The sequence below is a fragment of the Anoplolepis gracilipes genome, chromosome 8 (genome assembly GCF_047496725.1).
Source record: "Anoplolepis gracilipes chromosome 8, ASM4749672v1, whole genome shotgun sequence".
Lineage (NCBI taxonomy): Eukaryota > Metazoa > Arthropoda > Insecta > Hymenoptera > Formicidae > Anoplolepis > Anoplolepis gracilipes.
Window position 1 is genome coordinate 12,969,175 of NC_132977.1, and position 13,764 is coordinate 12,982,938.

At 36.2% G+C, this 13,764-nt stretch overlaps 1 protein-coding gene across 1 annotated transcript; it reads left to right on the forward strand.

Annotated features, from left to right (window-relative positions):
- Positions 1-7,521: 7,521 nt before the first annotated feature.
- LOC140668880 (uncharacterized) lies at positions 7,522-8,504 on the forward strand. The gene is made up of 2 exons (XM_072898200.1): positions 7,522-8,070; positions 8,217-8,504. Exons 1-2 carry the CDS (start codon positions 7,522-7,524, stop codon positions 8,502-8,504), a joined length of 837 nt encoding a protein of 278 aa, XP_072754301.1.
- The last annotated feature ends 5,260 nt before the right edge of the window (positions 8,505-13,764 follow it).

Sequence of the window (13,764 nt, forward strand, 5' to 3'; positions counted from 1 at the left end):
CAAAGTTCGATTTGGTCACGTTCGAAATAGCCACGTTCGAAGTGACCACGGTCCTGATTGACTACGTTAATATTAACCACAATAATATTGACCACGGTCTCAATTGACCACGTAAATATTGACCACGGTCCCAATTGACCACGTAAATATTGACCACACATACACACACACGAGGGGAGGTGCAAGGGGGGCCTCCGGCCCTCTCTCTCTCCTACACCCACCCCGCCCACCTCGCTTCGCGTAGAAAGTTGCAACCCATGTGAACTTTGCTTTGTCTTGCAACGTACATTGCACGTACGTCAATATTAACGTGATCAATCGGGACTGTCGCCATTTCGAACGTGGCTATTCCGAACGTGACCATTTCGAACGTGGCCGTTTCAAACGTGGCCATCACGAACGTGATCAAATCAAATTTTATTCAATATTTCCTGTGGCCATTTCGAACATGACCATTTTGGACATGGCCATTCCAAATGTGGCCGTTCCGAACGTGACCGTTTCGAACGTGGCCGTTTCGAACGTGGCCGTTTCGAACGTGGCCAAATCGGACGTGTCCATTTTGAACGTGGGTAAATTGAACTCCGTGCAATATTTTCCGTGGTCATGCCGAATGTGGTCGTTTCGAACGTGATCAAATTTAACCGTGGCCATTTCGGACGCTCCTATTACAGACAGTTTTTACGATATACAAAAGAATCATTCAGAAGCATCGATATGCTCCATTTCTGACGACACTGTAATCCATTAAATTTTTAAGAAAATTGGAGGGATTTAAAAAACAAAGATAAATTTACCAACATTAAAAAAATCATACTTGAACAAATGTCCCGAGTGGGAAAGTATCGAATCAACAGATTTTTATCCCAATAATGAAAAATGGTAATTTATGCCAGCCAGTTAAATTACAAAGACACTATAATGATACAAAATACATACGCTTTTAACTCTCTTTTACATATAACTGCACACATGATAGGTGTCATACAGAGTACAAACGTATTGTACAAGATATGGATGATTCTTTCATGCAGTTAGCAACAAAAATTGTATTTAAAGGAAAAATAACTAAAAACGAGTACACTGAAAGAGCATCCATCCTCAATAATTTGTTATTATTCCAACAAACAAAGTACACTAGACATTTCCAATCGTTAGACGCTATGTGTAACGCTGCTCACCTAGCCGAATATACTTTCGCCTCGTAACCCAGTCTTTGCAGAAGCAAAAAATGGGAAATTTGTAATTACTCCAATGAGAGAAACTTCGCGACTATAAGTATTAACGTGGATGTCTTATTACATAAAGGGCTTGAAGATATCCAAGATGCCATTGATGACGTAATTATGTCGAAACAAACTTGCATAAAATATAATAATTCATGCTACATTGCAGAAAGATATGGTCCGCAGATTATAATAGATACAAGTATTTTAATAGACAAAAATTATTTAAAAAATATAGAATTAGAACCTAAAAGCTATAGTTTACATAGTATTGCAAAAAAACATTATAATACGTGATAACAAATACGCATTGAGAGGAGTCATCAATTACATAAATCATGCACAACATTACAGTTTTATTATTTACTAATGTCTCGTAGTATGAATATGACAACTTAAAATTAAAGAGAACACAAGTGTCTTCAACGAAATATATGATAGTGCCACACGTGTTAATATATGCACAAATAAAATAAAATACAGCTAATTTTATTTTTTATTTATCAGTTTTATTTTTAAGATATATTTATATATATATATATATATATATATATATATATATATATATTCATTCATGTAAATTTATGTATATTTTTATTATGTTATATGTTTATAATAAATTATTTTTATGTATCCAAGAGTTGTGCGATTTATCAAGTCCCAGCCATTTCACAAAAATTTCATCGCCTTTTTTGCGTATCACCTTTTCCACGAGATACACGTCGGGATTAGCAACACGTTGTAGTTCGTATTCGTAGAATCCTCCGGCTACTGGATTTCTGCGCGAATCTTCGAGTAGATATGTCGCGGGATTAGTATTTTGTATTTTGACAATTTTAAACACTTCGGCTGACCAATTTGGTGTGTAATCTTTATCAAAAATGGTCTTGAATTTACTCACACGTATTGAATCACCCACTTTGAATCTCGCTGGAGCAGCAATTTTTACATTGTTGTATACTGTATTTAAAAGTCTATCAGCGATTGTTGGAGTGACATCGATAGGTCTCATATTGATAGTGCGATGTTTTCGCGCGTTATATTCTGCAACGAGTTGGGATAAAACGTCGATCCACTTGTAATTACCATTTAGCGTAAACAATTTCCACATATTGTTCTTTAAAGTGCGGTTGAATCGTTCCACGATCGAGGCTTTCATGATGGAATACGTTGAATAATGATTAATGTTATGTTTCTTCATGAGTTTTTGCACATTTGCATTATAAAATTCCTTTCCTCTGTCTGTTTGAAAATTTTTCGGACATCTTCCACCATCTCGAATTAGTTTCGCAATCGTTTCAGACATTTTGTTTCCGCTCTTACTTTTGAGCAATATGGCCCACGCATACTTGCTCAACACATCGATAACAGTAAGTATGTAATTGAAACCTTTGTTGACTCGTGCATAAAGACGCATCTCAACCAGGTCTGCCTGCCACAGATCATCGAATCCGCGTACTATGACGCGTCTACGCAGAAAATTTTTTCTCGCCGGAGCGTGCAATTCTTCCACGAGTTTCGCTTTTCAGAGTTGTTTTTCTTTTCTTGTATATTTGATCGTGGCATATTTCATAATAATGTAAAAGTTCATGTATAATTTTTTATGTATCTTTTCCTGAGTCGGATGTAGTTTGCACATGTGTCTGAAGCATTTTCGGCATTTCATGCATCATTATCTGAAGCGTTTGCACGCGCGTTTCGAGCGCAATAATTGTTTCCTCAATTTCTTTCTGTCTATTCCTCAAAAGTTCAACACTCATTTCAACGTACCGTTTGTTAGCAGCATCGTTGTCATCTTCCGGTTGCGCTACACATCGTATCTTGCGCAACCTTGCGTCAAAACCGGCGCTAATCAGACACAGAGTGTTATTTCGCACATACGTTCTTAGTAATCCGTTCCATTCATAGTATGCATTATTCGACGTACCGAGCGATACTCCAAATTTATTAATTGACATTTCAATACGAAATGTTTTGACAGAATGACTAGTATCGTCAACATGTTTAATTTATAATAAGACCTGCCTCGCAAAACTCTTGGATAATTGACATAATTTCATTGCCATGAGCATTGTTAGCTGCTCGACGTGAAGCTTCCAGCAGCCGCAAACGATCTACCAATTCGTTGGGATCGTTTCAATGCACGTATTCAATATTATTCTCACTCAGTGTCATAGTGCGTGGTAGGTTTATACTTTTTCCAATTTTTCTCTTGATAGGAAATAATGAAGCGATTATATATTTATATTTGTATCCTTTGTTACCTAATACTGGATTATGCACACTGCTATCACGTCTATGCGCGTTTGTCGCCAGTAATATACTTTTATATTTATGCATATCGTTCTCTGTATATACAGCATCGTCGGGAATTCTCTTGAAAATTAATTCGTAGAGACCCGGCGTCCCCGCATATTTTACTCCATTGATAATTATATTATCATTCTTATCCATTTCGAAATGTTTATCGCCGAGTATCATTCCTTTGTCGGAAAATTTAACACCATATACGTAATCCATCTCGTTATTTACATCTTGACCCAAAATTGCTCCGATATATCTTTGTCCGAGCAAAACAAGATGTTCTCACAACATTCTGACTCTCGGATGTTTGTAATTGACGTTGAACCGACGTCACAACCGTTTCAGGTGTGGTCTCAAAAATTTCTTCGATGGAAGGAGACAAGATTATTTGAGGTTGTTGTACAGCTTTTATCGGAGTCGATTGTTTCATTCGCTTTGATTGATTTGGTGTAGAAGTTATCAATGAATCGTTTGATCGTTTTTGTCCTCCATTTGATTTTTTTTCATAAGTCAGTGTTTGATCGTTTCTGCTTTATGCTCTCTTCTTCTTCTCTGGGTATACCAAACGACTCCACTTTCGATGCATCAGATTCTACATCGATGGTATTCTCAATAATTTGTTTTAGAGGTTCAGTGATCGACTTAAAATGTTTCCAAAGCGACGTCTTCCTCAATTTTACCAGTTTTTAAAGCGTGATATTTTTTGCAAATTGATTCACTCGTTTTTGCAATCTCTCACAATCTTTTCACGTTCATCATCAGCATCATTGTTGTTTATCATGATGGATATTTTGTAGACGTTGTTAGATTGATGTGTCGACAGCGACTAACCTCTACGGTATTGCAAATTCATTAAATCCTTTTCTATATCGTCCATTGGTCAGCGAGCTGTCTTTATCAATAACTACGAATCCATACTTGTGCTGCCAGCATTTCTGGCATAATGCGTGAAAATCGTCGTATGACATGTCAGTATTTACATGATCGTTGTACACATGTTTCAGGTTTGTACTATTCTGTTGAAATAAAATCAACAGATTCGCATTGTCGCGTATAAGATGCTTGGATATCTTGGCATACGTTTGACAAAGATAGAAACAGTCGACGCTCGAGTGTCGACCCATTGCAAAGTACTCTCTTATCGTATCTTGTTTATCGCACGCCACGTCATCAAAGATAAAAATGGAATTCGGAAGCGCCTCGCTTAGAGCAACGACTTCACTATTATTAGAAAATGTGGAATAACCAATTTCATCTATCGGTGTCAATAAATATTGATTTTTCGGTTGTTGAAGCGATTTTGAATAACAGGTTCTCAAAGCGAACACCGTACGAACTTTCAATTAGACTTATCAATACATTAGTCTTACCACAATTTGAAGGACCGCAAATAATACCTCGTATAGTAATTGGTAACATGTTTCCATGCTTGCGTATTTCTTTTTCAAGCATTAGTCTATTATCAAAGTTTATAACTTTGATTATCGTCGCTTGCCGCACAAACCGCATTTTGAGAATGAGTCATGAGACCTATTTATAGATGTGCATCGAATCGAAATCGCTCAGTATTGAAAATGTTTTTTCATCTGTCGGACGACAGTCATATTTTCGAGCTTACCTCTGAACAGTTGCAATATATACCAAAGATTATTTTATTGAGACAGTTTAGCCGCTACGTGGAACGTCTGTGGGACAAACTTCCCGAACATATAAAGGCTGATTCTGAAGTACAATGATATCGTAGATGTTTGCGACATTATAATTTACCGTGGCAGCAAACACATATCGACGGTCCAGCACCATTTATTAAAGACTGCTACGAATGTCAGCGAGAATTATAAGAGGTAGTGGTCTATTGAATCGTGCGATAAACGCGCTTCCTATCGAATTACATATTCCTGGATATCAGTTTTGCGGACCGGGAAGTCGTTTAAAAGAAAAATTGGCTAGAGGCGATCGAGGTATCAATCCATTGGACGCTGCGTGTCGCGACCACGATATAGCTTACTCGCGAAGCAACGACCTCGGCGAACGACACGTTGCGGATCGTATACTAGCTGTGAAGGCGCGGGAACGTATTACCGCGAGGGATTCGACTCTTGGTGAAAGAGCGGCTGCTACGGCTGTTTGGACGGCCATGAAGGCAAAAACGAAATTTGGTATGGGAATGAAGATGAAAAAATCATTCAAAAAGAAAAAAATGTTGAAAAAACGAATACTTCCAATAGCAAAGCGTGGTGGTATTTTACCGATTTTACCATTGTTGGGAGTAGTCGGTTCTTTGGCTGGTGGAGCAGCGGGAATCGCAAAGGCTGTAAACGATAGCAAGGCCGCGCAACGCCAATTCGAAGAAATGCAACGTCACAATCGTGCTATGGAAGGTCGTGGACTTTATCTCGCTCCGTACAAGCGTGGACGGGGGTTCTCAACGACTGCTAAGAAAAAAAACGTTAAAAAAACGTTAAAAATGCCTGCGGGTGTAACAACTAACGTACAATTGGAACAACTTATAAGACGTATGCGCATTCCTTTCTTTAGAGGTGTTTTCATGCGCAATAATTTACCGATAAGCGGCGTGCGACGAAACGAGAGCTACATTGTCAATTTAGACGACGTTGAGGGTCCTGGTACTCATTGGGTAGCATATGCAAAGAGGGGAGATAATGTTGTGTATTTTGACAGTTTTGGAAATCTTCAACCGCCCGAAGAATTGGTGCAATATTTTGGACAGAATGTAACAAAAATTGAATACAATCATGCGTCTTATCAAAATTATAATCAGAGTATTTGCGGACAATTGTGTCTACAATTTCTTCAAACGATTAAATTTAAAGCCTAACATTCTACTGTCGTGACTCAGTATTCGACATGTCACTGACACTTACGTTGACTGGTAAGAGTAGCATTCTTGCCGTAAGCTACTTTCCAGCCATAGATTTGAACGATGATGATTACGAACTTGGTTTAACGGATTTTGAAACTTATCATACGATACCGAACGTGAATTCCTCGAATAATAAATTTTACTTTGACAACGACGACACGGAAATTACGATTCCCGAAGGATCGTACGAATTGCATGGTATAAATGAATATCTAACGCATGCAATTTTACAATACGATTCCCACAACATTGTTAATAACAATGATGAGAAATATCCAATAGTGATTTGCGCTAATCATAATACGTTGAAAAGTGAAATTAAATGTATATACAGAATAAATTTTAATAAGCCTAACAACATAGGATCGTTGTTGGGATTCTCCAATCGTGTATTGCAGCCGCGGAAGTAGTACGAATCAGATGTGCCGATAAATATTATTAACGTAAAGATTATTCGTATAGAATGCAGTGTGACCGCTGGTGCATATAGCAATAGTAAGCGTGTACACACGATACATGAATTTTCTCCGAGCGTACCACCAGGATATAAGATATCGGAAACGCCCGCGCAAATTATTTATCTACCGATCGTCGTGCGAAACATTACTGATTTAACGATACGTGTTGTGGATCAGGAGGGTCGATTGCTCGATTTTCGAGGAGAGGAAATTACCGTACGATTGCACGTACGACAACGTCAAAAATAGTATGCTCGTGTTGAATGAAACGGAGCACGCGAGAGACAATATTTTTACGAGGGACAATACTTTTGCGAGGAAGCGAGCAGTGTCTGGTGACAATAATCAGATGTCTGGTTACGCTAAAAAGAAGCTCAGCGTTGAATCGTGAATTTTTAAAGTCTTTGGGATTTGTCGTACGAAATAATTGAAAGAATGATTGACATTTTGAACATTGGAAACGAACCGATCTTTGACGACCGTATAGTAAAAATTGAAACTCATACGTACAATCCATACGCAAATACAACACTTGGATATAGCGATGAGATACGGATACCTATACAGCATCAGGATTTGTACACGTTGCCGTGCGAGAGTTTCCTTTACGTCGAAGGAAAATTGACGATAAGGGAAAAAGGATGAACTAATGATATTGGGAAATAATTGTGTTGCATTCATGTTTGATGAACTTCGATATGAACTCAACGGTGTGGAAATTGATCGCAACAGAAACGTTGGAATAATTTGCACGATTAAAAACTACATTTCCCTTACACACAAGACAAGTAAAATCTTGCACAATGCTGCGTGGAATATAGTTGCAAATAATGGTGAAGGTTACATCAATTTTTGCGTGCCGCTCAACCTGTTGCTTGGATTTTGCGAGGCTTATAAGCGCGTTGTGATTAACGCTCGTCATGAATTGATTCTAATACGTTCACGCAACGACAACAATTGTCTATTTGGAGCTCAGGCTGCTGAAGCTGAGATTGAATTACACAAAATACAATGGCGTATGCCTCACGTAATATTGAACGAAATTAGTAAACTGTCCTTGCTACGAGCGTTGGAGAGCGGTAAATACTTGAACATGAGTTTCCGCTTGTGGGAGCTATACGAATTTCCTTTGCTACACAGTACGACCAAGCATTCGTGGACTGTGAAAACTGCCTCTCAGCTGGAGAAACCGCGATACGTAATCTTTGCATTACAGACTGATAGAAAAAATGTCGCGTCGAAAGATATTACCAAATTCGACGACTGCAAATTGACAAACGTTAAACTCTATCTAACTTTGATTTTTATCTGTATGATGATTTAAATTTGGATTTTGATAAAAAGAGATACGTTATCCTATTCGACATGTACGCGAGTTTTCGTAAATCTTATTACGGATGCAATAACGATAATGTATTATTTACCATGGCAAAATTTCTAGAGTGCGGTCCTCTCACGGTCATTGACTGCTCGCGACAAAATGAGTCTGTCAAAAATGCTACCGTGGACGTAAGAATAGAATTTGAATGTAAGCTAGACGTACCCGCAAATATTACCGCATATTGCCTCATCTTATACGATCACATTGTCGAATGTAACCCGTTGACAAATGTTGTCCGCAAAATTACATGAATCAGGAATAATCCCCTCCAATGTTATAACATTATAACATTATAAAATTAGCGATACTCGATGATCGACATTAGTCGTCCGTCGTAGTTCTCGCCAATATCCTTTCATTATGGTTGTGCCAACGTTTATGGATCTGCAAGGATTTATCGTTGGAGGAAAGTTTATTGTGAAAGAAATTGCGATTCTGACAAAGGGTTCTGTATTCTCTCATTATATTTTTACGAGTCTTACACCATTCCGTTTGCTCAAGAGATCTGAGAGATTTCAAGTTGCATGGTTGATTGGAAAACATCACAATCTGCAATGGGAAAATGGAAACATTCCGTACTACAGGGCCAAAAGTTTAATCACCGACGCCGTGACGTTGAAAGATGCATCTTCTCGAGTGTATGTCAAAGGACATGAAAAACGAGAATGGTTGGCAAATTTACTGGAAGACGATGAGAGAATCGATCTTATTATCGAGACATTGGATAACGACTATGATGACGTTCCTGCTTTAGATAAATTAGATGCTACTCTGCGTTGTGATAGACATGTACGAAATTGTGCTTTACAAAATGTATTTAAATTATTCAATTGGTGGTCGAATCATCATCATAAAGGTTCGATCAATCCATATTTATAATAAACTATTGTTACAATACATGTGTATTATTATTATTCTGGTAGCAGGAACGATCTGCGAGTGGAGAGTACTCCGCTTCGGTCGAGCGTTCTCGACGATCGCCACTGCCGCAAGTAAATTCCCCCGTATCCAGATCATCCAGAACACGGGAGACAATCAAGTCTCGGGGTGGAAAGTGAGCCGCCTCCGACGAAGGTTCTCGTTGTCGACCGATCCTTCCCCGCGAGTTCTCCACGAACCCTTTCCTAACCCGCAGGATGGAGGGATTCTCGACCGAATCGAGACTAGGTAAGGACTTAGGTAAGGATGGTTATCGCTCTCTGTCTAACGACACTCCCTACGAAGACGTCCGAATAAAATATTAATCTCTTCAATTATATGTTACAGATATCTATGGCTCTGGGTATGTCAAGGCGGACATCGCGGACCTTGCCACAGGTGAGCGGATAAGGAAAAAGAAAAGAGAAAAAAAATAAAAGAAGAAGCTATAAGGAATACAAGAACGCCCTGGAGGAGGCGCGCACTGACGCAGGATAACCGGAACGCCCTGGGAGAGGCGCGCGTCGCCACAGGAAGAAAGAGAGAGCCCGATGTAGGCGTGAAGGAAGGATGACCTCATCAGATAAGTAGCACTAATTAGCCCGATAATTTCAGTATTAAAATTAGAATAGAAAGCTTGTCTCTATATTTACAGGTGTGTGGACACGAGAGATTAATGGCGAGAAGAATTGACACCGAGAAGATGACCGACGCCCGAAATGGACAGGGGCCGCGAACTGACACAGGTATGTATATTTCGAGTAAATTACACGTACACAATATGATTAATGATCACATGAATATATCTTAATAATAACGACAACGTTCTCACTTCACTAAATTATTATGTGTTACAGGAACCACTGGGGAACACACTGCCACGCGGTTGTATACGAAAATGTGGATCTACAATATTAATAGGATTATAACATTAGTTAATAGAACTTTTCTTTGACTATAATTTCACGCGCGGACAGGTTTCGGACGCTTAAACGATATTAGATAGGCGGCATTAATAATAATCTGATTGTCTGGAGAAGAAAAGATATAACGCTTACATTGTTGATAGAGATAAATTTACTGCGAATGAAAATTAAGATAAAATGTCTTTAAAAGTGATAGATAGAATTCGATATGGAAAAAAATGAAAAATATTATTTTCTAAATGATTTTTAAATAATTGCAGCTTTTTGCGAAAAAAATCGACATAACTAATTGCGAAATTATTTGATTGGTCTTTTGCAGCTTCAAATTTAAAATATTTAAATGATTTGTCATGTCAGTTATAAAAGCAAGTTCACAAAGAGGATCTAAATCTTCGGAAAAAATTTAAGTTCATCAAATTTTGCAGGAAATTCTTCTTGTAAGAAAAGGAAGATTTCTTTTCTTATTGCAAAGAATTTTTCTAAACATTTTTCTGCGCTAAACCACCCAACTTCACAATACAGAGGTATATCTGTATAAGTTGCATTATGCTCTTCGAGAAAGTGTTGAAACTTACGATGAGAAAGAAATTTGTGACCGCCTTTAATTGTATTAACAATTTTTGTTACAATTTTCATTGCGGTACGTAGTTTTACAACTTTCTCACATAATGCTTCTTGGTGAATTATGCAATGAATGACAGGAAAATCAGTCTCAATATTATGGTAAAAAGCCATCGAAAGTATAAATTCTAAACACTTATTGTTTATACGTGTTGGGATACATATATACACACACGGCAGATATGTACAAGCGCGGATACATTCAGCTACCCAACCATAATTGAATTCTGTACATTGATAACGTCTACTGGTTCCACATCCGTATTCCCTTATTCGCTTTGTATATTTCATCCGTATGATACACTGATCTATCCAACAATCTTCTGAATCCACAAATCGAGTAAAACTGCGTTCATTGGAATAAAGTTCATTGTTAGGATACTCGAGAGGTGATTTATAATTATTACAAATTTGACGGAAAATTTTTCTTTGTAAATCGACCGGTCATTCTGTATAATCGCAATCATACACAGTCAACAGCTTCAGCTTGGCGGGTGAAATGTTGCACATCTACATTTTGCATGCCTACTTCTCGATCGTGAATAAATTTTGGTATCGATATTCGTGAAAAAGTCTTCGTTTCACTGTCATCGTCTCGAACAAGAGTGATTACATGTCTCCTTCACATGTTTTTCGAGTTTTCTTATGAAAGGCCCCATTGTAAGTAATATTGTTCTTCTGTCTTTGACAAAAACAGTCATAAGAAATGTCTATAAAAATAATAAGTTCAAATATTTATCACCACACATGCAAAATAATAGTTTATTTTTCAGACACAGATCTTAGTTTGTGCAACAGTCATAACGCGAAATTTTCTTTATCAGCTATAACAAGATCGTATTAAGGATGGTTATACACGTTCCTTCATAGATCACCACTAATAGTTTTATTTCATACATTAATCTTTCGTACAAAACGGGCAAAAATTACATGGCATTATTTGATAAGGATTCTATATCCGATTCAGACGAATCGGACGAAATGTTCATCAAGTCATCCATGAGCGCAAAGTTTTCTTTATCAGATATAACAAGAATGTCACAAGGATGATCGTAAGCTCTCGTTTTCTTCACCAGATATGACAAGATTATCACAAGGATGATCGCAAACTCTCCTATGATACACACTCCTCCCAAATATATATTTTAATCTCACATCTCCGTTCTTCTTCTAACTCGAGTATTACGTTTCATCTAAATCAGCATTTTTCAACATCTTTAGCAGAATGAATGTAGATCCAACTATATACAGAATACATTTTATAAAGAATAGGCGAAGAAAGAAATAATAAAAATCAGTAATAAAAAAGACAACTGTCGCTCTACACAGTATTCATACAGATAATTATAATAAAACGATTATTGAATCACGACACAATCAAATAAACATTAAACAGACATTGTATCGAACATTGATCAACATCGATTGAAACATCGATTCAACCATGTTTGAACCACTATCATATATCAAACGAACGTCGATCAACATCAAACAAACCTCGATCAACATTAAAACGAACTATGATCGGTTCGTAATCAGCTGTCATTGATCGACTACTTGTTTAAAGATGTTAAATATTCCACATCTATTGTCTGCTAAAAATGCAAACTAACAGAAAAATGCATCACGTACTGTAATATAATATTCACCACACAGATGTATACAAGGATAAGGTATATAATACTTGCTATAAGGAGAGGATAAAAAAAAGATATACGCATATGTATTTTGACAATAGTTTATTATAAATATGGATTGATCAAACCTTTATAATAATGCTTCGACCACCAATTGAATATTTTGAATACATTTTGTAAAGCGCAATTTTTATATGTTTATTGCACACAATGCATAGTAGATTCGAATTTATTTTCAATCGTCCAATTTAAATAATATTCTATTTAACTTTCCTAAGATTAGTTCCTTAAATTCTAAAATAAATTAATATTATTTAGTTTATAGAATATGAATATAATTCCTGTGTTTTCTATATTATGCAACAAATATATTTTTGCATACTTCTTTATTTATAAAAAATATATAAAAATATTAGTATTTTTTAAACTTACCATAAAAACATAGATTTTCATTTTCTACACGTAAAGCAGAATTTTATTTTTATAAAAGATGTACTATCTGTAACAATTTTGTTGTTATTATTAATATCTGAAAAAAAACTAAGTTAGGTATTAGTATTTATTAGGTATTAGTATTTTTTTTACAAATATCATATAACGTTAATAAATTGTAGCTAATGCTCATCGTTTTTGCTTCTACATTAAACAATATGTTTTCGTCTAATATATTTCTTCCAATATGTTTAGATGTACTCTGTAACTCTTTGTCATACAACACAAAATTTTGTTTCTGTGGAAGAGCTGGCAGAATTTTTTCTTGCGTAACACTATTTTTCTTTAAAGAAATCTACATCTTTTTTCAGAAGAGAAAGATAAATATTTTTTTTGGTTCTTATACGTCTTCTTTTTTTCTCGTTCTTGTAATTCATTTGAAGCGAGACCTGTATCATTATTTGATGTATCTTCTGCCAAAATTAATTTTTGTATACCTTCTTCGTAAGTATCTGAATAATATAAAATAAAAGTGTAAAAGAAGTTATAAAAATTATTAATAATATATGCAATATTACATGTAACTAATAATATATACAAATTTATGTTTTATATTATTCACTTACTCGCAATGCCAAAAATTTTTACTGGTAACTCCTTTCAATCTGACTTTTCTCATAGTATCTCTCTTGCCGTTATAGCTTTATTAATACGAAACTTTGTTTTAAAGTGACAAGGCCAAATACATGTAAACGTATCTGCGTTGTACCATGTAGCAGGTATTAGCTGCAAACTATCATTAAATTCCGCAATGATATATTTTTCGTTATCCATTTCTGTGTTGCGCAAAATGAACGAAGATCATGTAGAAATTATGTATACATATTTTATTATAAAAATATGTATATTATGTTACGCACAAAATTATATTTCATGACATGGTGATTTATATAAATCTTACATATTTCAATTTTGTA

Excerpts from the sequence above, each read along its gene's own strand:
- LOC140668880 (XM_072898200.1), top strand. The coding sequence starts at position 7,522 with ATGATATTGGGAAATAATTGTGTTGCATTCATGTTTGATGAACTTCGA. Across the intron at positions 8,071-8,216 it reads AGCTGGAGAAACCGCGATAC|AGATACGTTATCCTATTCGA; the intron begins GTAATCTTTGCA and ends TTTGATAAAAAG.